This window comes from Antechinus flavipes, chromosome 4 (genome assembly GCF_016432865.1).
Source record: "Antechinus flavipes isolate AdamAnt ecotype Samford, QLD, Australia chromosome 4, AdamAnt_v2, whole genome shotgun sequence".
In the NCBI taxonomy this organism is placed as follows: domain Eukaryota; kingdom Metazoa; phylum Chordata; class Mammalia; order Dasyuromorphia; family Dasyuridae; genus Antechinus; species Antechinus flavipes.
The window spans coordinates 377,538,279-377,565,787 of NC_067401.1; the positions used below are offsets into that span (position 1 = coordinate 377,538,279).

Genomic DNA, 27,509 nt, shown 5'->3' on the forward strand with positions numbered 1-27,509 from the left:
TTAAAAATCTAAAACAGCACCCTTTATGGGGGCGCTGGGACAGGGTCAGGTCAGGACTGTGTCAGTCTTCTAGGATGGACATATATGTTAGAAAAATTCTCATCTATACAGAATATCTGGCCAGGGAGCAGGAAAACTAGTCCACCATTTGTCAGGATCCCCAGCACCTCAGTTCCATTTAGCTACTAACTGTCCAAATAGTTTTTACGAAGTAATAAATATTTTAAAATGTATGATAACAAATATATAAATATTCTCTTCTGACACATGAGAGGCAGAGTCCCTGTCCCCTTTACCCTATCTTAGTCTTTGGGGAGAGGAACAGGATTTGTTTCATAATTTAGTTTGATTCCTATATAGCATAGTCCTAATTCCAAGTCCAAAATCCCCATTGAGCTCTTGTCCTAGTTCTTTGGCTTCTTCCAGCCTCCCTGTCAGGTTGTCTGGCTGCACCATTTGGCTGAGAAACCTATCTCCAAGATCTCCAAAGCTCAAACTTCCAGTCCTGTGGAAATTAGTGCTAGCACCTGATTAATTCTATGATATCAGAGCTGTGAGTAAAGTGTGATGTTTACTCTCTGGACACTACAGGAAGGGGTATGTGGACCAGAGAGAGACAGAGAGACAGAGACAGAGAGCTTTTTCATAGAATCTTAAAAAAATTTTATAATAGTTTTTTATTTTCAGATTATGCAAAGATAGTTTTCAACATTCAGCCTTGCAAAACCTTATGTTCCAAATTTTTCTATCCTCTAGAGAGTAAGCAATTCAATACATGTTAAACATGTGCAATTTTTCTATACATATTTCTAATTTATAATTTCATTTTGACTATTGAAACACTGACATTAGATTATCAATTAATCAACATTTATTAAACCAAATACCATGTACTAAGTAAGCACTGGGGATACAAAAAGAGGCAAAAGCAGTCTCTGCCTTCAAAGAGCTTATAATCCAAAAGCTCAAATTCTAATCTTATATAACTTATTATAAGGAAAAAACCTATATAATGTGATATCCTGCAAAAGCAGTGAGATAAAAACCTATAGCCATGATGACTATAGGTATGTTTTTAAAAGAAAGAAAAAAAGTAGAGAAAGCAGGTTCAGTTATAGCCAGATTTTGACAGTTTGAGAAGAGGTCAAAAGTAACTTCTTGTTTCCTTATTTTAATTCATTTGGTTCTACTCAGTTAAAGGCTAAGAGTTTAAGGTAATATTTTATGTTTCATACAGAGATTTTGATTGCTTTTGCTGCAAACTTAAGTATAGAATTTTTTTTTTTTAAGAGAAGCATAATGTATTGTCTTGACTTGGAAGCAGAAAGATCTGAGTTCAGAATCCACCTCACACAATAGTTAGCTGTGTAGCTATAACTGTGAGACTAATTTTCTCCTCTGAAAAATGAGAGGATTAAACTAGTTATCTCTAAAGTCCTTTCTGGCTTTTTAACATTTTATGTTCCCATGTTCTAAATGAATATCATCTTTTTAAGGCTTGGCTTCCTAATCAATAGATGGACATTTCTAGGGAAATGTGAGCACATAAATCAAGCTGTGTTCCTGGTTCCCAATATTTCATCCATGAAAAATCAGATTAAAAGGAAAAGGTTAAAAAAAAAAAAAAAAAAAAAGCTCAAAGGGTAAAACTAAAAAGTTATAAAATCAGAACTTACAGCCTGAAAGGTGTATACACGGGTTAGAGCAGCTGTATCTTTTTGTCTTGGTGAGGTGTATGTTTGGGATAGAGAAAAGAATGGATTGTTGGATAATGATAGATTTTCCAAGTCTTTACTCTAGACTGAGGTTCTTAATTTTTTTCTTTTATAGTTCTCTTTTGCAATTTGGTGAAATCTGCAGGACTTCAACCTCCAAAACAATGTTTCTAAAAGTATAAAATAAAATAAATAGGATTGCAAAGGAAATCTACTCCATAAAGGCAGTCTAGAAGACCTGAATTCAAATTTAGCCCCAGAGCTTGGAGTTTAAAAGACCTGAATTCAAATCTAGCCTCAGATGCTTCTTATCTCTAGAACCATGGGCAAAATCCCACCTAACAATGTCTACCTCAACTTTCTCATCTGTAAAATGGAGATAATAATAGTACTAGTCAGGATTGTTATGAGGATCAAATGTTATAATAATTGAGAAGTGCTTAGCACAGTGCCTGATCTAGTAGTTATTTAATAAGTGCTTGTTTAATTTCTCTTTTATTAAAATACAGTTATCAAAATATTTCTTTCACAGACCTCAGAGCCCTTACAGAAATCTCAATACATTTCAGAATATTAATAAAATAATCAGGTGATTAAATCTTTGCTAATATTTTAGCTAGTTAAATTGTTGCTAATGTAGACTAGAGTAATTTGTCTGAATACTTATTTTGCTACTAATTTCTAAGTCTGTTTCCTCATCTGTGTTTTTATTTGGTACTGCCTCCCTTAGAGTTTCTGTGAGTTATGTGTGAAATGAACTAATATACGTGTGTTTACATATATACACATCACTTTCTAATAATAAAAGTTGACATTTGCAAAGTGCTTTATGCATATTATTTCCATGGATTACCCTGTGAAATTAGAGCTGTTATTATCTCTATTTCACAGGTTAGAAGTTAAGACTCATAAAGACATGATTTTATAGCTAATATTGCGAAGCTGGCGTCTGATACTCAGTAACCCTGTGTTTCCAAAGATCATGCCGACAAAGCTAAATTCCTAGCAGATCCAATGAAATTTGCACTCTTTGAGCAAGGACCCTTTGGTTGTATGACTGTCACCCCCGAGGATGGAGAGGCTCATCTCTTGAAAGTTGGCTACCAAGTGATGATTGCTTTTGAATCATGACAACTTATGTAGACAAGACTGGTCTATAAGCCAGGGAGGGGATTTCTGTCTGCATGGCTGGGAGGAGCACTGACTTCAATGACATCACAGATCTTTACAATTGTGACTTACGGCAATTTCGGTGTGTGAGTAAAGTGAGGGATCATCTGACTTTCCCGAATGAGATCACATAAGTGAGTGTTTTCATTGGTTCTGAAATCCCAGCACTGGACTTAGGCAAAAGGCTGCATTTGAAAGAGCACGAGATCTGAGTTCAAATATCTGTTGCTTATGACCTGTGTAAACATGGAGCTGGTCATCTGACTCCTCTGGGCCATAATTTCTTAATTGTAAAAGGAGAGGTTCGAACTAAATCTCCCAAGGTCTTTTTTAGGTTTACTGCTATAGTCCAGTGAGGTCACCAGTTACCGAGAATAAAAAAAGTGATCCTACTTCCCCAAAATAACGTCCATTACTATCTATTCTAAACTCTCCACTCTTAACTTGCATTGTGAGCAGAGTTCCGGGGTTGGGATTTATTAGCATTTGTTTAATCTTACAATGCTTCAGGCCTCTTCACTTCCCCACCAGATAACCTGCATACCCAGATCCCCTTCTGAATGACCTTCATGCAATGTTTTTCTATATAAAAGGCAAGCTTTTTGAGGACTGATTGCTTGTCTTTGTATCCCTTTCACTTAGCACCGTGCTTAACACATAGAAAGTGCTTAATAAACGATTTTTCTAATTTATATCTATAATCTTTACATCCATCTATCCATCCACCTATTCATCCATCATCTATCCATCTATCCATCCATCATCTATCTATCCATCTCTTATTCCAACTAATTCCTGTCACTTAGGGAAGAGAGGTGCTAAGGGGCAACATCGGAGAAAATTGGATCTCGATCATCCAGTATTACCCCCAGCAGCCACAGTGCCTGCCTGTCACATAGGAGGTGGTCAATAAATGTTTGAATTGAGCGGAGAGCCTTGCTACGTTTCCCTGGTTTGAGCAGGCAGTGTCCTAAAGCAAATCCAGAAGACTTAAGACTGTCTTTTAGCAACTTTCACTTCAAACTAATAGCGCCCAATCCCCCAAGGACGGCTTTACTAGTTGCCACACCCTCTGCTCCAGAGTAAATGACCATTTCCTCCGGTGTCCACACTCAGATCGTTTATTCCCACGGATTTAGTTTTGAACCGCTGAGGTTGGGACTAAGTCCCAGATACGAAAAAGACCAGGCGCGGGGTTAGGGTGAGTTGGGGAATTGTAAATTGCAGATTTTGATTTGAGGGCCTGCCCCTCCTAAAGATTTAAAGACTTGCCCACTGAGCCTGTGACGCATACCAACAGGTAATGGCTGAAGTTCAGGGAATGGCTCGGCTGCAGAAGAACTTTGCTGAGGGTTCGCGGACCTTTCTATGTTCCAAGAGTACCAGCTCGTGGTACAAAGGAGCGGACCCTAAGTCTGGGACTTTCCCCAGCCCCGGGCGGATCGAAGCAGGAGGGAGGGAAAAAGACCGCGGTGGAACGCGAAGTATCACATTCCTGGCGGCGTAGCCAATCCCAGTGCCCGGGGGCGGGGCTTGGGCTACCGGGCTGCGGGGAGGGGGTGGGGAGGGACCGCGGCGGTGACGTGAGCTCCTCGCACCTGGGCTGGGCAGGTAAGGGCTGGTGTGGGACTGGGAGCGGAACCTGGAGTCCCCGCCCGGACAGAGCCAGCCACCAGTCTCCTCGGTCGGCCTGGAGCGCAGTGGTGACGGGTGAGCTTAGCTGAACTCTGTTTGGAGAGCCAGTCCGTTCTTGGGGCTGGTTAAGAGAAGGGACCGGGACGTCCACTTTGGGGGCACTAGGTTGAAAAAAGAGGGAAGCACCGGCTCCCCCACGAGCCGGTGAGTGCAGTGGGGTGGGGGTGGGGTGCACAAAGTCTCGAGGAGGGGGACTAGTTTTGGGGATAGGGCCAAATGCTCACTTTTGTAGTCCAGGTAAAAATGGGCTGGTTCTAGAGCCAGAGAGGGAGCTATCTCTTTCCTCACTGAAGTGGGACATGTCTCCGTCCCACTCCCGGGCCCCTCACTTGGTACAGTCAGGGGGCTCTCTCTTGTACTCGCTGAGCCGCTGGGCTCCAAGCTCCGGGGAGGGGGTTTCCGAAGCTGTTCTTCCAAAGTTTTGATTTTCGGGAGATGTGGGGTATGTGGAGGAAAGAGGTCCAGTGACAGGTTATTTCCCTTTCTGTTGTTTTGACATTCCCTGGTCCCTTGCCTTGGGCCTGGGAAACACCCACAGACAGGCTCCAGTGGCCAAACCAGGTGCCACAGAGGGAGAGGCTGAATTGGCCGGGTGTGGTGCCTTTTTTTTTTTTTTTTTAAAGGGGAGTGGGGGATAGGGAGGGGGAGGTGTGGCCCTCTTCCTTAGAGATAGAGGGAAAGAGTTGGGAAGTGGAGAGGGATCATCGGAATCCAGGAGAAAGACTATCAATAAACATTTATTAAGTGCCTGCTTTGTGCCAGACAGTATACTGAGCAACGGCATACAATAAGAGGCAAAAGACAGTTCTTGTCTTCAAGGAACTTACAGTCTAATGAGTTAGAGAACATGCAAACATATGTGAATATATATATATGCATATGTACACATATATACATATATCTCTATCTACAGACTAGGGGGAAGGCATTGGAATAAAGAGGAAGGCTTCCTTTGGAAGATGGGATTTTATTTGGGACTAAAAGGAAAGTCAGGAGTCAGAATTGAGGAGGGACAGCTCATACCAGAAAAATCCTGGGAACAGAGTGATGAATTTTTTGTGGGGTAGGCTGGAGGCCAATCATAGGATCAGAGTATTGTGCTGGGAAGTAAAATATAAGAAGAAGACTGGAAAGATAGGAGGGGTAGATCATAAAGGATTTCCTGAATATCAAACAGAGCATTTTGTATTTGCTCTTGGAGGTAATAGAGCCACTGGAGTTTACTGAGCATATAGTGGGGACATGATGTTTGGAGCTTTGCTATAGGAAAATAATTTTTAATGGCAAAATGGAGAATGAATTTGAACAAACTGTTGCAGTAATCAGGGCAGGAGGTGATAAGGGATTATATTAGAGGGATGGCAACATCAGAGGAGAGAAAGAGGGTATACAGTCTTATCTGCCTCTGGTGAAGAAGGGAATGTTTCTTTCCTTTTCCCTTCCCACTTTCTGTCCTGTGCCTTTGGGGTAAGTGTTGTGAAGAGATGTATTGGTTCATGCTGGAGGACCCACCCCTGGATGATCTCCTCCCTATTGCCCTCCATATCTCTTAGTTCAGCCAAAGTTGTGTGATTTTAGAGTTCAACAATTATTTTGAGGAAAGAGTAGTTGGGGAATAATTGAACAAAGTGAAGCAATGCCCCTGTGTATCTGTCCAGGAATAGGAGATCTCACCGCTAAAGGACTTCAGATAAACAGGGCATATTAATACATTTTATACAATGAAAAAATCTGTCTTCCAGGCATTTTTTTTTCAATTAGCTAGAGATTTGGTCTTAGGAGCAACTTCTCTAAGAATTAGTCTTGATGAAGGTGGAGGAGGTTTTGTGAAATGTGCATGTACAAATGCACAGTTATATAGGCAATATTGAAGGAAAGTCTGGCTGGAGTGGTAAAATGGATACCTTTGGGTGCCCACTATTGTGGGATAGGGCAAGGAGCCGGATTTGTAGTTTAAGAAACTAAGTTCCAAATCCAGCTTGGTCATTTATCACCTCAGTAATCTTGATCTTAATAAGATACTTGACTTCCCCTACGCCTCAGTTTCCCTATCTATTACAGAAGGGGCTTAGGCTATGTGACCTTTAAAGTTTTTTCCAGTTCACAGTTGCTTTAAGTGCTTGCCTTTGGAGGAGCAAGACCTACATTTGAGCAGCAGGAGATACTAAGCACAGGATTTCTCTGATCTGGGATGGGTGGCTATTCCTGGTGGGCTGAGGTAGTTTGGAACTGAATTCTTGCACGATAACCTTCTCTAAGGGGAAGTTTTGGATCAGATATGATCATCCTCTCTCTTAGCTGTTTCTTCCATTTCCTTTTCTAGTATTGGAATCCTTGTGGTTCTCTGCTGATTAAGACTTATTTATTAAATGACATGGACATGAAGGTTGAGGAGGAATGTACTTCAGGAAGAGAAAGGGATTTGTTTTAGCCTGTTCACACCTGAATTTCTCCCATGTCTATTTCTTCTTGTAATTGTGGTCCTTATTTGAAGTGATCTGTGTTTGACGGATAGAGAAAATTTACATGGCTTCCTGGAAGAGGTGGGCTGTTTGGAGAGGGTGTGCTTGAGGGACTTGTGAGTCTACCTACGGAGGCTTTGATCTTCAAGGTAGAGAGATATTGGCACAGGCTGTTATCCCAAAAGGAGCCTTTGCCACGACCCTGGAAGGGAGTTTGAGTGTGTATCATCTCCCTTGGTTGAATGCAGGAACATGGGGCTCCTGATTTTGAGCACTGATCTTCATGGGCAGCTGGTTCTATCCTTTCCTCCTTTATTACTCGCCCCCCCCCCAAAAAAAAAAACACACAAAAACACACATTGAAGTTAGTTCTCTGGGTACAGTGCCCTTTACTTATTGAATTGTAGATTAGTCCCTTTTCATGAAAGTTGATGATCAGGAGATAGATGCCATTTCAGGCTCAAAAACAAAATCTGCTAATATTATAAAAAGAATTGTTGAAAAATTTTCAGTGATCTATCTGCATTTCGGTATGGATAACACAGCTGATTATGAAACAAGACTATTTTCCACATTGGGGAAATTTACATTTTTGGAGTTCTTAAAAGCAGTGGGTTCAATGGGTGAAGGCTTGGGTTTGAGTTGGCTTGACTACTTAACTCTTACCTTAATCACTCTGGGTATTCCCTCAATTTTCTCATCTCTAAACTGAGTAGGTTAGATGAGATCATTTGTCCTTTCTACTTTTAAATCTTGTGAATCTCCTAGTTTGACCACTTCTTCCTCTTTACCCTCTTTCCCCCTCTCCCCACCCCCCTCATCCCCAATCCCAAAGCCAGGATTCCAGGGGAAAGGGACATTTAGGGGTTAAATGCTCTCCTTACTCCCTTAAGTTAAGGCTTTGAGTTATCCTATCACTCATTCAAAAGGTTCCAGTTACAAGACCTTGGTAACTGGGTCAGAAGGTTCATGATGAGTACTGGCCCTGTTTTGTCTGGCGCCTGTTTTTTAAAGTGACCATTATGGCCAAGTTGAACTTGGGGTATTAAGGAATCTGGCATAGGGGAAAGGAATTGGTAGCAGGTAGGGTCTGGGACCCTACTTGTCTTGTTTTGTGCTGAGCTCCTCTCGAGTGGGTGCCTTCTGCTGAGTCAGTCAGTTTGGTTTCTAACTGATTCAGGAAATCTTTCTGGGTGTGAGGATGACTACTCCTTTTCCTCCCCCATCTCCTTCTTCTCTACCCCGATCTGTTGTGTGCAGAGCAGCTTCCATCAGAGGTTGGGAACTTGAGATGGAACCACTCAGGGAGATGCCAGGAGGTACAGTGGAAACTCTGCTGAACCTGGAGTCAGAAGATGGTTTTGCCAAAGACTTTTTAAATGTCTTTTATTTTTACAGCACATTTGTTTCTGTATATTCCTCTATCTCCTTTCCCCATCGAGTCATCTCTTGTAACAAAGATTTAAAGAGAAAGGAAGCCGATTGCCTCTATTAGAAAAAAGAAAAAAAGTTCGGCAAAATCAGTCAGCATGTATAATATTTCTGACAATATGCGCAATATTCTATACTGGCCAAGTCATTTAATCTCTGCGAGCTTCAGTTCTTCATCTGTAAAATGAGGTTAAAATCGATGATTTTAAAATAATCACCTCCCACTATCATTCCTCAAAAATACAAAAACACAACTACAATCCATCAAAAATTGTTCAAACTATTCTTTCTTCCCTGGCTTTCTGACTCAGGCTTGTCTGTTTCCTGTTGTTGACTTGGGTTGTCATGTTGTAATGTATCATGCCAATAAATTTTTTTTGAGAATCGATTGCAGACTTTACTCTGCTTAGTTGCTGCAGACCAGCTGGTTTCAGTTCTCACAGATGCTGCCGGCCTACCTTTATAGGCCTACCTAGGTTAGGAAGGTGTGGGATGATTTAGGGTATGAATGACTTTTGCTAGTTCTCTGGGGGTGGCAAATGTAGTGTTTAATAGTTGCTGTTAGGCAAAGGAACTGGGTTTTTATCTGCTCTCCAAATTTCCAGTATTCTTCCTCTGTCTGGGGAAGAGCAGAACCCTCCATGATGTTTCTGCATGAATCATAATGGTCCTATTGCTGTGACTTTTTTCTCAGGACAGATATGGGTCTTCGGAGAGATGAACTTCTCCAGACTTACAATCAAGGGAGACTTGGGTTTGAAGCTCAGTTGCATAGAATTAATTTTGGTTTTTTGTTTTGCAACTTTAGAACTTAACCATGTTTGATAGGTAAAAGGCCCTTAATAATGCTTGTTGAATTGAATTGAATCAACTTTAATTAGGTGACCTTGTGCAAAATCATTTAACCTTAGTTTCCTTAATTTGTAAATTGAAGATAATAATACTTGTACTTCTTATTTTTAGTGATTATTGCAAGGCTCTAATGAAATAATGCAAGGAAAGTGCTTTGTAAACTTTAAAACCTATGTAAATGTCAGCTATTATTATTCCTGGCATGGTATCCTGGTGAGTAGCTAAGATGAAGGGAAGGAGACTTGCAGGCCTGGGACTGCTGAATTCGTATGGGAGAATTGAATACTAAATTTAGTTTAAGTGAGGACTTTGGAATCTAGTATTCTTTCCTGTGCTTCCTCTTCCTCTTCCCTTTTTTCCCTGCTGGGGCCCTCTTATTTTCTTAAATGTTTCTTTTTCTTTCAGTTCTCTTGCTAAAATGCAGGCTGTTGCCCTCTTTACTTTCCTTCTCTCCCACTTTGTGTTTCTAAAACCTTACTTTCCTATGTTCTGAGGTGAGATTGTCAAGCAGCAGTCTCCCTTCCACTTGTGGTAGGTGCTTCAGGAAGGCTTTCTGTGTTCCAGCAGGGATGACATCACCTTTTATTTTTCTGTGGCAGGATTTAAATAGAAGCAGAAATGTGATCTGCTTGCATGATAAGTCTGATTTGGCTAGCACATGAAGTATAAATGGCTTTGGAATAAGAATCAAAAGAACCTTTTAACCTCTTTTCTTTCTTTCCCACCTGGCATGGTTTATTCCCATATTTGGTTTCTGTACCTTAATCTGATGAAACTGCAGCTCTAACTATCATGAGTGAATAGTAGCTGGGACTGGCTCCCAGTGACTGGCCTAATTCTCATGGTTTGTTTTTTTCCCTCTCCTTCAAACCAGATCATGGCTCTCCAACCCCGAAGAGTCCGGCTGAAGCCCTGGCTGGTGGCCCAAGTGGACAGCGGCATGTACCCTGGGCTTATTTGGCTACATAGAGAATCCAAACGCTTCCAGATTCCCTGGAAACATGCAACCCGACATAGCCCACAACACGAGGAGGAAAATACTATCTTCAAGGTAAAAACGTTTAAACCCCTTTAGATTTCTCCATTTCTTTTATTTCGGTATCATCTACCCTAAAATAAAAATTTCTTCTGAGTTTATGAAAATATACCTATTTGCATGTATTATGATCAACATTAACGGGCTCAAAATAACATCAGAAGATTAAATGTGTTGGGTTGCCATTGCTGGTTATCAGAGGTATCTAGATCTTACCACTGAAGAAAAGGGGTCAGATCTGTCTAAATTGATGGGTCAGACTTGACTTGTTTCTGAATGACTTAAAATGATGTGGACCCATTGGCAACAATCATCCTACCTGTTAGGAACTCAGACATTCTTTTTTAATGACTTTTCCCCTGACCCAAAACCTTTTAAACTAGGAGTGTGATTAGTTTTTGTTTTTGTTTTTAGTGTTGGTGATGATTTTTCCCAGATCAGCTACTAAATAAACTCACCTCTTGGTCTGCCTTTTATTTAGTTTGCTTGTGATTAGGTTTTTTTTTTTTTTTTTTTTTTTTAATATTAGGTCAGATGGCTTTTAGAGAAGTACTGTAAAGGTAGGAATATTCCTTCACTTTTCTATTCACTAAATCCTGAGGTGGACTAGGGATAAAGGTAAGCAGACATGTATGATGCTACCTTCTATTAGCCAACCTATTTAATGTCAGAGCTACATGTGGTCCCTTAAAATGAGTTCCAAAGCTGTGTTAGGGGAAAAGTATTCCATGTATAGGAAAGAACATTCTGAAGATAGGAGGCAATGTTGTAGATAAAGGGCTTGCCAGAAAGATCTGGATTCAAGTCCTGCCTTTTGAGCCATAATAATTGTGTGATTATGGACAAGGCATTTAATCTCTGTGTCCTACTTATGAAGTTCCCAGTGAAGATGAAATTATAGGACTATTGGACCCTTTCTATTCTATCCACTGTGTCACCTAGCTGCCCCATGTTTGTTTGTTGCTTTCTTTCTTTTTTAATAAATTGAATTAATCTGGCCTAACCTAGATTTCTGTAGATTTTTTTTCTGTAGATTTGTTCTATAACTGGGTTATTTTCTGAATGTCAGGCCATGGTAGGCACTGGAAGAAAGGGCATTCACCATACAGTGAATGGTCTTTATTAGGACTCAGACTTTGTTGTGTGGTAGGTGGTAGAAAGTAGGCCTTTTTTACTAGGTTTGTCTTCATGTACTTTGGGCACACTATGTGAGGGGGGACTTGGGGAGGAGCCTAAAAGCATGACAATAATTGTCTCTTGGAATGGGGGTCTTTCTTCAGAGTACCAGGTTCCCTGAACATTTAGAAAGCTGTAATTGTGTCTTGGGTTTCAGCTCTTAGGAATGGAATAAGTAATGAGATACCATTGAGTCCAGAAAGAGTGAGACTGGACACATTTATGGGAGATGTCCTTGGCGTCTTAGGTCCAAATTGCCAAGTGCTTTTTACCTCCATTACACATATCGAAAGTTCCATGATTTTGTTGGTGTGGATGTTCACTCTGCTAATCAAGATTATCGCTCCTTCATACTCAGTCTTTATTCCCTAATAATTTCAGTGGACTATCTTCATGCATTTCTGTACTTCCTCCACATCATCAGTTGATGGTCAGCCCTTTCTGATTTAGCTACATCGGAACTCTGATGATAGGTTCACAATCTGGTTCTACAGTCATGTTCATAGTTTTTCTAGCTTGGCTAGGACCTGCCAGAGCTTGCCCTCTGCTCTGTTGACACAGCCTCTGAGAACCTAGGGTCCTGCAAAAAGCATTGGAGTAGGAAATGAATGAAAGCTCGCCTCTATTGTCTCCTATTTCTCATATCCCTGTAGTTTTGGAGGAGTAAAGAAACTGAAGGAAGTCAAGGATTTCTAACCTAAGGACCTTGACCATTTGGGGATCATAGCCTTGGAACTGGAAGGAACTTTTGAGCTCATTTTGTCCAACCTCCTCATTTACTGGTGGGAAAACAGAGCTCAAGAGGTAGAGTGATTTGAGTAGTATGCTTTTGCTAGATTTATATTTACTCTTGGGTGTCTGCTGACTTGGATCCTTGGAGGTTCTGGAGAGATAGAGAACATGTGGTAGGAGCAGCTGTGGACATGGACATGGGAAGAAAAGGGTCAGGAGACTGGATATGAACAGAAAGGTGAGTGCTGAGTAGCATACAAGTCACCCACTGAGACTCTCACAATCTGTGCCCAAATCTGCCTAGCTTCGGACAGTAGGCTTTAGTGGCTAAGGTAGGAATTGAGGTCAGAGGCAGCTCTGTGAGGAGGTTGAGAAAAGTGGTATTTCTTCTGCCCAACCTGTCCATCTCACAATTCCCATTGAATAATAGGAAACAGGCTTAGGAAAATCAGGAAGGATGGTCCCCAGCTGAGGTTCAGAGGATGGAACAAGACGCAGACTCCTTCCTCTCTCATTTGTGGTAAAGAATGGAAGAGTTAAAGAATTTATAATATTTCTAGGTTTAGAAATTGGTACCTGAATGTAGAATGAGGAGATAATCCTAAACCTCCGCAGAAGGTTGTTATATGACTTTTTAGGGTTGTGGTTTAATTTTTTAAAATTTAACAAAAGTCTACCCCTTTCCCTTAAAACAAAAAAGAAAAATAAAGGCTTTTTAAAAAATGAAATTAAAAAAAAAACAAAAACACCTGCATAGGTCATGTCCAAATGGATATTCTAAATTTATGGATATTCTAAAATTAATAACAATAGCCAACATTTATATAATGCCTGCTATGTGCCAGACACTGTGCTAAGTGCTTTACATATATTATCTTATTTGGTCTTTGTAATGAGCCTTGGAGATAGGTGCTATTATTATCCCTATTTTATAGAAGAGGAAACTGAGGCAAACCGATCAGGTGACTTGCCCAGGATCACATAGCTTAGAAATATCTGAAAGCAGATTTGAACTCAGATCTTACTGACTGGGCCCAGCACTATCCAGTGTATCACCTTACCTAGAATTGTAGCTAATTATTTTATTGATTAGAGTTCTTAATTTATTCAGTGTTGTTTGTCTTTATTGTGGTTATTATATAAATTGTTTTCTTGGTGTTTCTCACTTCACTCTATATCAATTCATACAACTCTTCCTAGATTTCTTCCTTCATCATTTCTTACAGCATATTGCTATCCAATCGCATCCATATATCAGAATTTGTTCAGCTATTCCTAATTGATGAAGAAGATGCTTAGATTAAAGAACTTTATGAGTATTAGACATGTGGATTAGGGTGACTGACTTTCTCTCTCCTCTCCCCATCTTTAAAACTATGACAAAAAGCCATTATTCTGGACCAGAAAAGAGCTGCAGGCCTTTCTAAACCAGAGATATAGGATAAGATAATCCTTGGAGATGTTTTCCTGTTCATATCCAATCTCTTGACGCTTTTTGTATATCTATTTTATGTCTGTAGCTACAACTACATCTGCTCCCTATCACTCTAGAACTTCCTTTGATCCAAGTCAGCAGACACACAGAAGAAAGTATTAATCTAGTAAACTTTACTAGCTTGAGACTTGTATTTGAATGTTTTTTCCATATTAGTGTTTTTGTCAAATGATTAGTTCTTTTGAATTTGACCCAAAACTGAGATATTCATGGGGAAAACTTCAGGTTTTAGTAATGGAGAGAGAAGGGACATATTAAGGAAAAAGTAAATATACTAGCTAGTTTACTGGAAGGAATCTTGGTTTTCCTTTCTATTTCTAATTGCATAGACTTGGTCCGAGACAGGGGATGATATAATTCTCTTCTGAGGTGTTCTTTGTCTTGATTTCTTCTGGTTTGCCTGGGAAATGTTCTTGCAATATCCATAATCAAATTCATATTGTCAAGGGCCCACTGAGCTTTCTCAAAAGAAGCTAGGTTTAGACATTGAGCAGATAGGATTGATAGAAGCTGATAGATAGTTAGGCAACAAGTATAAATTTGTGGGGATGTGGGCTTTTAAAAAAAAATCTCTTCTTTGTTATGACTTTGATTTTTAAAAAAATTATCAAGGATGTGTTTTCTCTCCCCCTCACCCCATGCTCATTGAAAAAAAGAAAAACAGAAGCTTTGTAACAAGATGTAGATGCTTAGTCAAGCGAAACAAATACCCACATTGGTCCTGTCTAAAAATTCAGCAAGTATTTATTAAAGCTCTTGTTATGTGCCAGGTATTGTCTTGGTGCTGGTAAGAAAAGGGCACATGACCCCAAGGAGCTTTTTCTGCCAAAATCCTGGACGAGATCATTGGCTCACTAATCTAGAGCTTGAAAAGGCCATTTGGTCCAACCCGTTCTTTTACTAGTGAAAAGATAGGAAATTGGGAACTAGAGCAAGACAGAGCTTTTAGATTCATGACCCTCAGTAGTAGGGGCTGAGAGTAGGTGACTGGGCAATAGAATCCCAGGGAATATATTTGTTTCTTCACTTCCTGAAGGAATTTAGTCTTTGACCACTAGGTCATGACAACACTTTATTTACATTATGGGACTGAAAAGCAAAGAAAGTGGAACAACAACAATACACTACGAATTCATCTGCCAACCTTTTTTCCTCCTTAATTTGAACCAGAGGCTAAAAGAGGGCAGCATCAGAGTGCTGAGGTGCATTTTCTACTTTTAATGTGATGGGAGCCCTGGGATGGTGAGGTTTCCTACTGCAACTTTGCCTTCTATGACTGCGATGGTGGGGAAGTGGGAAGGCAGTTGGGGTGAGTATGTTAGTGAGAAACATGGCCTTTTAGATGGGTCTGGACAGCAGCATGATTTCACTGCTGTTCCCTGTTTTGCCCCCACCAGGCCTGGGCTGTAGAAACTGGGAAATACCAGGAAGGGGTTGATGATCCGGACCCAGCCAAGTGGAAGGCCCAGCTTCGATGTGCGCTGAATAAAAGCCGGGAGTTCAACCTGATGTATGATGGCACCAAGGAGGTGCCCATGAACCCGGTGAAGATATACGAAGTCTGTGATATCCCCCAGCCCCAGGGCTCAATTATTAACCCAGGTGAGGCCCCAGTTGCCTTGGGAGAAGGTGGGCAGTTTGCCAAGGACTAAAGTGACTCTTAAAGAGATAGTAGCTTTTAAGACAGTTTCATAATATCTAAAGATTGTTTAGGTACAATTTTTTTTTCCTCAGAGGGACTCAGAAAACAAACAAACAAACAAAAATAAATGGCCAGTTTTCTAGGTGATTGGAAGTGGAAGGGGTGGGATAGAAGATATTGTTTTGGTCTAAATAAAGGGCATTTCTTTAATTAAAATGAGATTGTTTAAAGAAAAAAAAAATCTAGATCTGAAAATTTACACAGATGATAGGCTGCATGTAGGGCTAATGCAAGCTGAAGTGAAGGTGATGTGGGGAAATATGTGACTCCAGTCAGTCAGAAAACATTTATTAAGCACCTTCTATGTATCTGACGTTGTGTTAGGAGCTGGGGATGAAAAAAGACAGTCCCTGTCCTCAAGGAACTCACAGTTTAATGGGGGAGACAACATGCCAATAATCATACTCAAACAAACTATAGTTAGCATAAATTGGAGGCAATCAGCAGAGAAAAGGCACTAAAATTAAGGGAGCTCAGGACAGAATCATGTTCACACAAACTATATTTAGCTTAAGTTGGAGGTAATCAACAGAGAAAAGGCACTAGAATTAAGGGAGCTCAGGACAGAATCATGTTCAGACAAACTATATTTAACATAAATTGGAGATAATCAACAGAGAAAAGGCACTAGAATTAAGGGGGCTCAGGACAGGTGTCCTAGAGGAGATAGGATAAATATGGTAACTCACCAGGACAAATTCAGAGGACCCCTTGACAAATTTTAGCTGGGACTTAAAGGAAGCCAGGAAATGAAAATGAGGAGGAAGAACATTCCAGGCATGAGGGATAATCAAAGAAATTGGGAGATGAGATGCCTTGTATTAAAATTATCACTGAGACCAATGTAAGTGGATGACAGACAGAGACAGAGAAGAAGGGAGGGAGGGAGGGCAAAAAGAAGGGAGAGAGATATCTGTCTTGAAGTTTGATTCCCCAAACCAAAGTCTATGCTGTTTGCCCCTAAGATGGAGTAGATCATGATGGGAAATGAATTAAACATATGGAAAAAAATGTAATCTGAGGTTTAATCCTTAAGGTTTGTATATCTATGCCTTGAATAGGGTCCACAGGGTCTGCCCCATGGGATGAGAAGGATAATGAACTAGATGAGGACGAGGAAGATGAGCTAGATCAATCTCAACCTCACATCCCCATCCAGGATGCCTTCCCTTTCTTGAACATCAATGGTAAGTGATAAGGACAATTAAAAAATTTCAAAGACGACATGTCCCTCCTCCAGGGAACACTAATATTCATTACTCTCAGATCTGGGCTCTTGATGTTCCCTGCCTGACTCCTACCTTAAACAGTTCTTAGCAGGAAACTACTTTACAAACTTAAAATTCTATATAAATGTGAGGCTTTAAAAAATTATTATTATTAATAACAACTTTTCATGAATGTTTCTGTTACTATGAACTATTTAAAATATTACTTGAGTATAAAACATTTCTGAAGTAACACCAGATTATTTTATACCCAGTTGAGGAAGTTAGATACTTTAACTTTCTTCTATTTATTTATTCATTCATTCATTCATTTATTATTTTTATTATATCTTTATTTACAAAACATATGCATGGATAATTTTTTTCAACATTAACTCTTGCAAAAACCTTCTGTTCCAAATTTTCTCTTCCTTCCTCTCACCCCTCCCCTAGATGGCAGGTAGTCCAATACATATTAAATATGTTAAATTATATGCCTTAACTTTCTTTTGCTTCATATTTGATTTCCCCATTTTCTTTCCTCATAAATAAGGTCTTATGCTCTATTTCTTTGCCTTAGAAACCTTAGAAAGGTTTCCATAGCTGACATCAATGTTACTTTAAATGTTGTTTGAATGTTATAGGCTTTTTCTTCTTCTACTATCCCTTTTAGATCTAACCTTCTAGACATATTAAGTTCAGAGACTAGTGGAAACCAGATGCAGTGGTGAGATGCTAGAAAGGCCGCTAAACCTCCCGTTGTACATTCCTTTGGCTTAGCAAAAACAAGTCAGCCAGACTGAGATTCTACTCTCTGCTGAAATGCTCCTGGCCAAATGGAGCTTTTTTTTTTTTTTTTTTTTTTTTTTAAAGTAGGTTCCGGTTAAGCAAGTTTTAACCATCATTTTCTTATGGCTGTCTTGTGTCCCCCTTGGTCAGATGAGATACCTGAAACCATCTGGAAAACCTGGATTAGCAGAAGATCCTGAAGAGGTTGCCCTTAGAAAGGCCAGTGACTCTTTAGTTCAGTGGTTCATTATAACTTGGAGTTTGTGAACTAAAAAAAATCGAAAACTATTTTAATATAATTGATTTCTATTTTGATTCTATGTATTTTACTTTACATATTAGGAAATATTATTCTAGATAAGAGGTTCATATAGACTTTCAAAGGGGTAAAAAAAAAATTTGAAAACCATGTTTTAAAATAATTGGTTTCTGTTGTGAACCTGTATATTTTACTTTATATATTTAAAAATGTTATTCCGAGAAGAGGTCTGTAGGTTTCACCTGACTTTGAAAAGGGTCCATACCACAAAAATGGTTAAAAATCCCTGTTCTAGGACTAGGAGATCATTATATACTTCAACAACAATACTATATGATGATCAATTCTGATGGACATGGCCATCTCCAGCAATGAGATGAACCAAATCAGTTCCAATAGAGCAGTAATGAACTGAACCAGCCACGCCCAGCGAAAGAACTCTGGGAGATGATATGAACCACTACATAGAATTCCCAATCTCTCTATTTTTGTCCACCTGCATTTTTGATTTCCTTCACAGGCTAATTGTACACTATTTCAAAGTCCGATTCTTTTTGTACAGCAAAATAACGGTTTGGACATGTATACATACATTGTATTTAATTTATACTTTAACATATTTAACATGTATTGGTCAACCTGCCATTTGGGAGAGGGGGTGAGGGGAAGAAGGGGAAAAATTGGAACAAAAGGTTTTGCAATTGTCAATGCTGAAAAATTAGCCATGCATATATCTTGTAAATAAAAAGCTATAATTAAAAAAAAAAAAAGGAAAAGAAAATTTATTTGGTCAAATAAATACATGATAATGTTGGGGGGAAAAAAAGCCCTGCTCTGAGGTTATAAATTGGAGATGTGTTACTAAGCTTCGACAGTGGAAAATCCTCTATTTAGAAGAAGATAGAGCTAAGCTTCCCTTTCTCTTTCCCCTTTCTCTTTCCCTTTTCCTCTCTCTCTCTCTATCTTTCTCCCTCCCTCTCTTTCTCTCCTTTATTGATTCTCCCTCTTCTTTTCCCCCTTTCCATTTTTTTCCCTTACACTTTTCAATCAAACAGAAAGAATTAATTACCTACCATTTGCCAGTCAATGTTCTAGATAATGGGGTTATAACTACAAAATGGCATGGATGCTGCCCACAAGGAAATTATAGTCTGCATTATCACTACTGCTACCTTTGAGACCTAGGCAATAAGTAGAATTGATTTTGGGGATGGCCTCGTATCCAGGGTGTAGGAGCTCAATATTTGTTTATTTGGCGGGGCAGTTTTTATCACATACTCTGTTCCTATCTAGATCTTGAAAGCTAAGCCTTAGGAGATCTGGATTCCCTTCTCAGGCCATAGATTGACTCACCATGGAACCTCTTTGGGAATTAGCTTCTTGTATATAAATAGAATACATTGATGTCACCATATGCGCACACACAGTTATCTGGACAACATAGGTATTTGATAGACTGAGGAAGGAAAAGAAATTCCTTTTCTTGGAGAGCAAAAATTCTGCCATGGCAAATAGGAGAAAATGGAATTTGTGACACTGAAGTTGGTGTCTAATAGTTTATTGTTTTAGTTCCTTTTATGGGAGTATACCATTTAATCTTTTATTTTTTTTTTATTATAGCTTTTTATTTACAAAACATATGCATGGATACTTTTTCAATATTGATCTTGTAAAACCTTCTGTTCCAACTTTTCCCCTCCTTCCCCCCACCCCCTCCCCTAGATGGCAGGTAGTCCAATACATATTAAATATGTTAAAGTATATGTTAAATACAATATATGTATACATATTTATACAGTTATCTTGCACAAGGAAAATCAGATTTAGAAAGAAGGTAAAAATAACGTGGGAAGAAAAACAAAAATGCAAGCGGACAATAACAGAAGGAATGAAAATGCTATGTTATGGTCCACACTCATTTCCCATAGTTCTTTCTCTGGGTGTAGTTGGTCCTATTCATAATTGAACAATTGGAACTGATTTGGATCATCCCATTGTTGAAGAGAGCCACGACCGTCAGAATTGAAGTCATACCATTTAAACTTTGCAAAAATTCTACTTGGTTGTAAAATTTGAATTTATCGTTACCTTTCTCTCCCTACATCTCCTGTTCATCGTCTCACTGCTGAGCAAACCCTTCTTTCTTTTCTTCAGCCAGCATATTCAGTGTCCCTCAAAATCCCATGAAAACTTAAGACCCCGACAGGAGAGAAAGGAGGAACAGAGGAATTCCATTCCTGGCAGGCCTGCCTAGTGACTGTTAGGCCATGGGCTGGTTCAGCGCTTGTTTTCATGGTTGATTGAGGCTCGTAAATGGGTCTAGTGATGAGCTTGTTTTACAGTTCTTGGAGCCTTGGGCCATTGTGTGTGTGTTTTCTGCCTGTGTTCCAGGCTCTCCTATGGCGCCAGCCAGCGTGGGCAACTGCAGTGTGGGTAACTGCAGCCCTGAAGCAGTGTGGCCCAAAACAGAGCCCTTGATGGAAGTGCCCCCAGCTCCCATGCAACATGACTTCTTCAGTTCTCCAGAACTCTGGATCAGCTCTCTCCCAAGTAAGTGATTTCTTCTGCTGCTCGTGGGGGCCCATAATTCAGTCTGCCTCCCCACCACATCTGCTACTTAGGTTTCCTGACTTTTTCAAGGGCCTATGAGTGGCCATCTTGGTAGGCACCCTTTGCAGCTGAATTCTGGGCCTCCTGGCTGGCTGGAGCTTCGATCGGTGAGTCACCCAAGCTCTGTTTACCAGGAATAGAGAATGCTGAAGAAATGTCAGGCCATTCTTGCCTGCTGACGTGGGTGTTCTCATTGGTCAAAGCCCCAGGTTACTTACCTGCCTGGTAGCTCAGGAGGCTTGGGCATGTCTGTGCTAGCTAAAGGACTGGAGGGCAGGGCCCTTTCAGAGACAGGGATATTAATGGCCAGTGACTGGATCAACCTAGGGAGGCTATTTATGTTCATGGATTTGGGAAGAGCTATGATCTGCAAGAAAAATCCTATTTTGAATTGGGTCAACTCACCAAATAATAAATTCTACCCTCCCTATTTCTCCCTCCTTCCCCTACCTCTAGCTTTATTTTGGGGTTGACTATAGGAGAGGAACAACTTATTTTCTAAATAAGAAGAGAATTCACTTGAGTTCAGGGTGAATTTGGAACTTCTAATAAACAGACCCTGAGGTGGAACAGAAATCTGTTCCTAGTATATCCTAGTTATAGATTGTTGATATGTGGCAGAATAGAAAGCTCATTATATTTGGAGTCTGAAGACATAAGTTTGATTCAGCTATTCTATATGTGGAATATATATCTGGGCTTTGATTTCCATTGCCTTAAAATGCTTTAAATTCTATAATGGATATAAATTCTATAGTGGATAAAAAACCAACAAAAACCTGTCTCTATCTCTGTCAGAAATTCCTGGTCCAAAGTCCTTCCACTTTCCCTATACCATCTGTGTGTCCTTAGAAAGTTATTTAGCCTCTCAGTATCCTGAGGCAACTATATTAGACTGATTAGTAGGTGTCTATCTGTATTGGTAGAAGGAGTTTATTTACTGGGAGTTCCCTGCAACAATGACATCATAGATCTAATAAAAAAAATACAGCAGTTAAGAGGCTTAGATGTGTATGTTAGCACATGCGTGTCTGAACAAATGCGTGAGCTTGTTAATTTGATCTCCGTAGTCTCTACAATGTGCTTAAAATGAAATAGTATGTGCAAGTTTATATAAACTAATTTCCTAGTCCAAGTCTGTTAGTAAAAGAACCCAGTATATATGAGGCAGAGATAACAGGATAGAGCTAAGAAGAGGTCCAAGCTTTTAGGATCTGAGCTTCAGGGTAGTCTTTAAAAATTGTTTTAAATATTATTATTTTTCAGTTGACAAGCATTTATTTTTTCCTTCCTTGCCCATTCCCCTTACCCCTAACTGAACAATAACAAAAAAGAAAGAAAACCTTTGAATAAGATTACAAAGTGAAACAAACTCTTACACTGGCTCATGTTCAAAGGTGGATGTCTCATTCTTCATTTTGAGCTTTTTACCTTTGATCCCTAGAATCATTCAATGTCTTTAACATTGATCAGATTTTTCAGGCAAGATAGAGACGTTTTTAAAAAAAAATAATTGCAACTTTTTATTGACAGAATCCATATATGGGTAATTTTTTACAATGTTATCCCTTGCACTCACTTCTGTTCTGACTTTTCCCCTCCCTCCCTCCGCCCTCGCCCCCAGATGGCAAGCCGTCCTATACAGGTTAAATATGTCACAGTATATCCTAGATACAATATATGTTTGCAGAACCGAACAGTTCTCTTGTTGCACAGGAAGAATTGGATTCAGAAGGTAGAAATAACCCAGGAAAAAGAACAAAAATACAAACAGTTTATATTCATTTCCCAGTGTTCTTTCTTTGGGTGTAGCTGCTTCTGTCCATCATTGATCAATTGAAACTGAGTTAGATTGATAGAACCTTTTTAAAGTCAATTTCCAAGGATAATCTTAATTCCTTTTTTTGTTCATGGTTCAGAGGAATGGGAAAGTAAGCTATTGATGCCAGTCTGGGATAGAATTCTTGACCCTGCTGGTTTTGCATAGTTTCTCTGGTAGGGGGGTGGAGCAGTCGGTAATATTTCCCTAACCATACCCTCTCTATCTTTTAGTGACTGATTTGGACATTAAATTCCAATACCGTGGGAAGGAACTGGGGCAGACAACGGTGAGCAACCCTCAGGGCTGCCGACTCTATTATGGTGATCTGGGGCCCATGCCAGACCAGGAGGAGCTTTTTGGTCCTGTTAGCCTGGAGCAGGTGAAGTTCCCTGGGCCAGATCAGATCACTAATGAGAAGCAGAAGCTGTTTACCAGCAGGTTGCTGGATGTCATGGACAGGGGACTGATTTTGGAAGTCAGTGGCCATGCCATTTATGCTATCAGATTATGCCAGTGCAAGGTGTACTGGTCTGGGCCATGTGCCCCTTCACTTGTAGCCCCCAACTTGATTGAGCGGCAAAAGAAGGTCAAGCTATTCTGTCTGGAAACCTTCCTCAGCGGTGAGTTTTTCCAAGCAGTCAAAAATGCCCCAGAGATTTCTGTCCCTGAGCTTCTTCTCTCCTCACTAATTTGAGAGTGTTGGTAGGAGTGGGGAGGAATATGAAATTTTATTAAGAAGGCTTGTGTCAGAAGTAGAGAATGGAGAAGAATGGAGGGATAAAAAGCAAAAATAAGAAGAGAGAAACATAAATGATAATTTTGTCTTAAATGTCAGAGGGAAACACAGGCTAGTTGATAATTCCTAAATTTCACCCCAGCTCAAGTGACTGGTAGTGTCTATGCTTCTATGGAATGATGGGAGCAAATAGGTTGGAGGGGTGGGAAAGGCTTGTGATCCTAGTATAGAGAATGAATAAATTAATGAATACATGGGAGATTGCTAAACACCCCATACAATTTCATTATGATCAGTTCTTCTCTCTTCCCTTGTACTTATCTGTCCTAAAGGAGAAAAAAGGAACTGAAATCTCTTTTAAAATTCTGTCCAGGTCTAAAGTATTGGGACTTTGTATCTCTGCGTTCTATAATGGGGAGAGAAATTCTCATTCTGATTAATAAAAGTAATTTAATCACTCAGGTAATTTAGCTTCTAAATTATGATTGGGATCTGATTTGTATCTTGACTTTCTGTCACATCCCTGACTGTACTAGAAAGGTTAGAATGACCTTCTTGCCAATATGCTACCCAAAGCTATGATTTATTCCATTCTTAGGAATTTGATATAAGTGATAAAAATGAAAACGACTATAAGTGGTAGAAATGGCTGTTTTTTTTTTTTTTTTATTCTACTAGGATTCTCTTAATTTGAACATAAGGCCCCGTCCCCCACTTTTTCCCCCAGTCTCCTCTTCCTTTCCCTAAAATGCTGAATTTGTTTTATTTTACTTTCTGTAGAACTCATTGCCCGCCAGAAAGGACAAATAGAGAAACAACCTCCTTTTGAGATCTATTTGTGCTTTGGGGAAGAATGGCCTGATGGGAAACCTCGAGAGAGAAAGCTCATTGTGGTTCAGGTGAGGAAATTTGAGCAATTGTTTTAGTCCTCTCTCTAAACTCTGAGCCTGGGAAGACAATTTGGGCATTCCAGTAAATCTTCTGAATTGGTCTTATCAGGGCCCAAAAAGGCCCAGCCATCCCAACTAATTTAACGCCACTATATAGTAGCATATTGAGAGTAACAGATAAGGGGTTAAACTTTTGGACTGCAGGAATCTGAAAGTAAGTAAGGTCAGAAAGTAAGAACTGCTCAGAAAAGACCAGTTTTACCTTCATCACCACTAAAAATAACATCTAATGAAGTTCTGAGCTTGCCTTTGGTACTGTAAGAGAACTTAAAATAAAGGTTTCTGAATTGTTTTAAGGAGCAGGGAATATTGAGGATAAATTCAGAGATAAGTAACAGAATTATCCCCTAAGAGTTGATAGGCAAATACTTAATTAGTAAAAATTAGTTTAAAAATAGCAAAATAATTAATTAGTAAAATTAGTGAACTAATTCATAGCATGTCCTAATTTTAATCTTTAGCATTATTAGATCCCTTCTAGGGCTGAATGTTTCCTTAAAGTCCTTTGCTTCTAGGCAGGATAGCACTGAATTAAGCTCACATAGCTGACAGCATCTCTGCTTTGAAGGTGATCTGTATAAGAGAGACCAACTGTTAGCTAGTCTTTCTTATTGGAAATAAAGTTCTTCCTTTAAATCTTCTTACTATAATTTAAAAAATATTAATAAAATTTTTCTAGTTATGAGTTTAAATATTAATAAACATAGACATTTCAATAAGAAAGGCTAGAAAAGATTGTATACGAACTGGTGAACTTCTCTTGCATACAGTTTTTTAAAAGTTACATAGTAAATTAAATAATAACAAAACTGTCCTGCTTGAGACCCCTTTATTTCCAATTTTCCAGATGCTGTCCTCTCTGTATTTGAGGCGCTTTCTTTTCTTATATCGCTATCACCAATTCTCTCCTTCTCTCCCTTTTTGCATTTAAAAAGCCCATTTCCTCAAAAGACATGGTCTTCTGTTTCCTGAGCAGGTTATTCCAGTGGTTGCAAGGATGATCTACGAGATGTTTTCTGGCGATTTCACCCGGTCCTTTGACAGTGGCAGCGTCCGCCTGCAGATCTCAACTCCAGATATCAAAGATAATATCGTTGCCCACTTGAAGCAGCTATACCGCCTCCTCCAAACCCAGGAAAGCTGGCCTCCCATGAACCCTCCCCCCAACATGCATATGACCCCAGCCCTACCAGCTCAGTGAACTTGGTTGCTGCAGCCCTTTCCCCTTTTTCTAAATATTGTACATAAGGATATTTTTTATTATTCAGATTTGTTAACTGGCTTTTAACTCTATCCCCCTCTCTATAACAATGTTAATAGTTTCTGTATGTTTCCTATTCTGCCTAGCTTTTTAAAAAACTCGATTTTAATTTATATCAGAAATCAGATTGTATAAATTTCCTATTTCTTATTTTTGAAACACCCATTGGAGTTAACTGAAATGGCCTAATATAAGGGAAAGAACCTAGAATGGAAATCATGAAGCTAGAGTAAGCTCAAGTTATTGACTTGTTATTATGTGACTTTGACCATCCCCCTGGGCCTCTATGAAAAAGGAGGCGATTGATCTCAATCATCTTTGTGTTCCCTCCAACTCAAACATTCCATGACTCAGTGACTGAATTCCCCCTTGTAAAAATATCTCAGAACAGAATGTCCTCCCTTACATTCTCTCCCCACCCCCGCCCCCACTAGTGGTTTAGTAGAATTGGGATTGGGAGTTATTGAACCTCTATTTGAATATCTGGCTCTGTCACTTAACTGCTTGTGTATGGAACCCAGGGAAAATTATTTGATCTCTCCACATCTCAATTTTCTTATTTAAAAAGAAAAGGATTTGAAATACATGCCATCCAAAGTCTTCCAACTCTAAACCTGTTTCCCTACATTGCTTTGTCCTTGGACCACCAAAATCGTCTGTCTTTCATTAAATTTCCCTCAAGTGCTAATTGTTCAGGATGGAGCTCTGTTTGACCTGCTCATCTAGAAAGCAAATTGCCAGGTTGGGGGGAGCTAGAGGGAGGGACTAGCTGTGGTTGCTTAGAAACCTGGCTCAATATTTAAATAGAAGTGGGTGCCAAAGTCTGAAAGTCACCTGTGTGTAAAGTCTCATAAATTGAACCTCTAAAGGGAAGCTGTCGACAATAGCTAGCTCAAGGATTTGGTGGAAGAATGGGTTATGTTTACCCTGTCATCACTCAAATATATGTGTGTATATGTGTGTTGTTGATATATAGATGGCTCAGGGTTATTCTTTCTAGAAGAAGGATGGAGGTTTTGTCTTTTTGTCCAAGGCCACCTTGGGAGTGGGTGGGTTAGATTGGGCTTCTGCTATTTGAGGATTAAATTCCCATGGCAACAGAGGGGCCCTTTAGAATTCCTAGTATTCTTTATAGTAGGAGGCTTAATGTTAAACCAACAAACATTTCTTAAGCATCTATTATTGTCAAAGCATTGTGTAAGGGATGCTATAATTGAAAAATAACAGTCCTTGCCTTCAAGAAGGTTTTTGTCTTCTGAGTATATACAACATTTTGGATCAACTAAATGGGCCAGGGACACAAAGGCATAACAGTATATTAGCGTTTTCAAATGGTTTTATATGTAATATCACTTGATTCTTACCTTGTGAGGTAGGTGCTATTATTATGCTCATTTTATATATGAGGAAACTGAAGTTGAAAGCATATGTGACTTACTGATCTGACACAGAATTCAGACTCAGGGCTTCCTAACTAATGCCAGTGCTATTCAGTATGACACCTAGCTGCCTTCCTTGAAGAGGATGAAAGACAGAATGTAATGGCTTCCAGGTGAAATCATCCTAATGGTGATTTGGACTATATGCAGATATGAGCCAGTATATATTTTATGAAAAGTATTAAATGCCAAAGAGAAGGCTTTACATTTGATCCTAGAGGCAAGAGGGAACCACTGAGTTTAATGAGTGAGGCAGGGTAACATAGTCGAACCTATAATTTAGAAATTTTTCCCAACTGAGTAGAAGATGGATTGAGATATGTAGAGACTTAAGGCAGAAAGATCAATAAGAAGGCTAGAGCAGGAGTCTATATTTGTGGTGATGAGGACCCGAGATCATCCCCGTACAACTGGAAGAAAGGGGTTGTATGCAATGGATGTTGTGGAGGGGAAGACAAGAAGATTTGACTGAATTGAATTTGAGGGGTAACAAAAGGGGAGGGTTAGGAATGACACCAAAGTGGAGAGCTTGAGTGACTTGGGTGTTTCTCTTATCAGATTTCCTAAATACGTAAGCTTCGGAGTGGGCACGGTTTGGAGGAAAAGATAGTGAGTTGTGTTTTGGACATAGTGATTTTGAGACACCTTTAGGACGTGCAGTTTGAGATGTCCAGGAAAGGAGCTGATGCTGAAAGAAAGGAAGTAGCATGGAATAGGATTGGGTCATTTTTGACAATCATCTTCATAGAGATGATCATTGGATCATGGGAGCTGATAAAATCACCAAGCATGAGAAAAAGGAAGAGGACCCAGAATGTTAGGAGGATTTAATACCTAAAAATCAGGAAAAGCAACTGGGAAGGAATGGTCAGACAAATGGGAGAACCAGGAGAGAGCAGCAGCATGAAAACCTAATGATGAGAAAGTATCCAGAAGAAGGTGATTGACAATGGTAGAAGCTGCAGGGAG

The 27,509-nt window shown here is 39.6% G+C and overlaps 1 protein-coding gene across 2 annotated transcripts; it reads left to right on the top strand.

Moving 5' to 3' along the window:
• Nucleotides 1-4,502: 4,502 nt before the first annotated feature.
• On the top strand, nt 4,503-25,789 carry IRF6 (interferon regulatory factor 6). 2 transcript variants are annotated; one of them, XM_051998454.1, is made up of 8 exons: nt 4,503-4,595; nt 10,200-10,376; nt 15,162-15,366; nt 16,528-16,653; nt 20,114-20,272; nt 22,385-22,774; nt 23,671-23,789; nt 24,817-25,789. In XM_051998454.1, exons 2-8 carry the CDS (start codon nt 10,203-10,205, stop codon nt 25,039-25,041), a joined length of 1,398 nt encoding a protein of 465 aa, XP_051854414.1. In that variant the 5' UTR covers nt 4,503-4,595; nt 10,200-10,202; the 3' UTR covers nt 25,042-25,789. The 2 variants fall into 2 exon arrangements, with proteins under 2 accessions (XP_051854414.1, XP_051854415.1); XM_051998455.1 differs by lacking the exon at nt 4,503-4,595 and adding an exon at nt 4,617-4,724.
• Nucleotides 25,790-27,509: the final 1,720 nt, after the last annotated feature.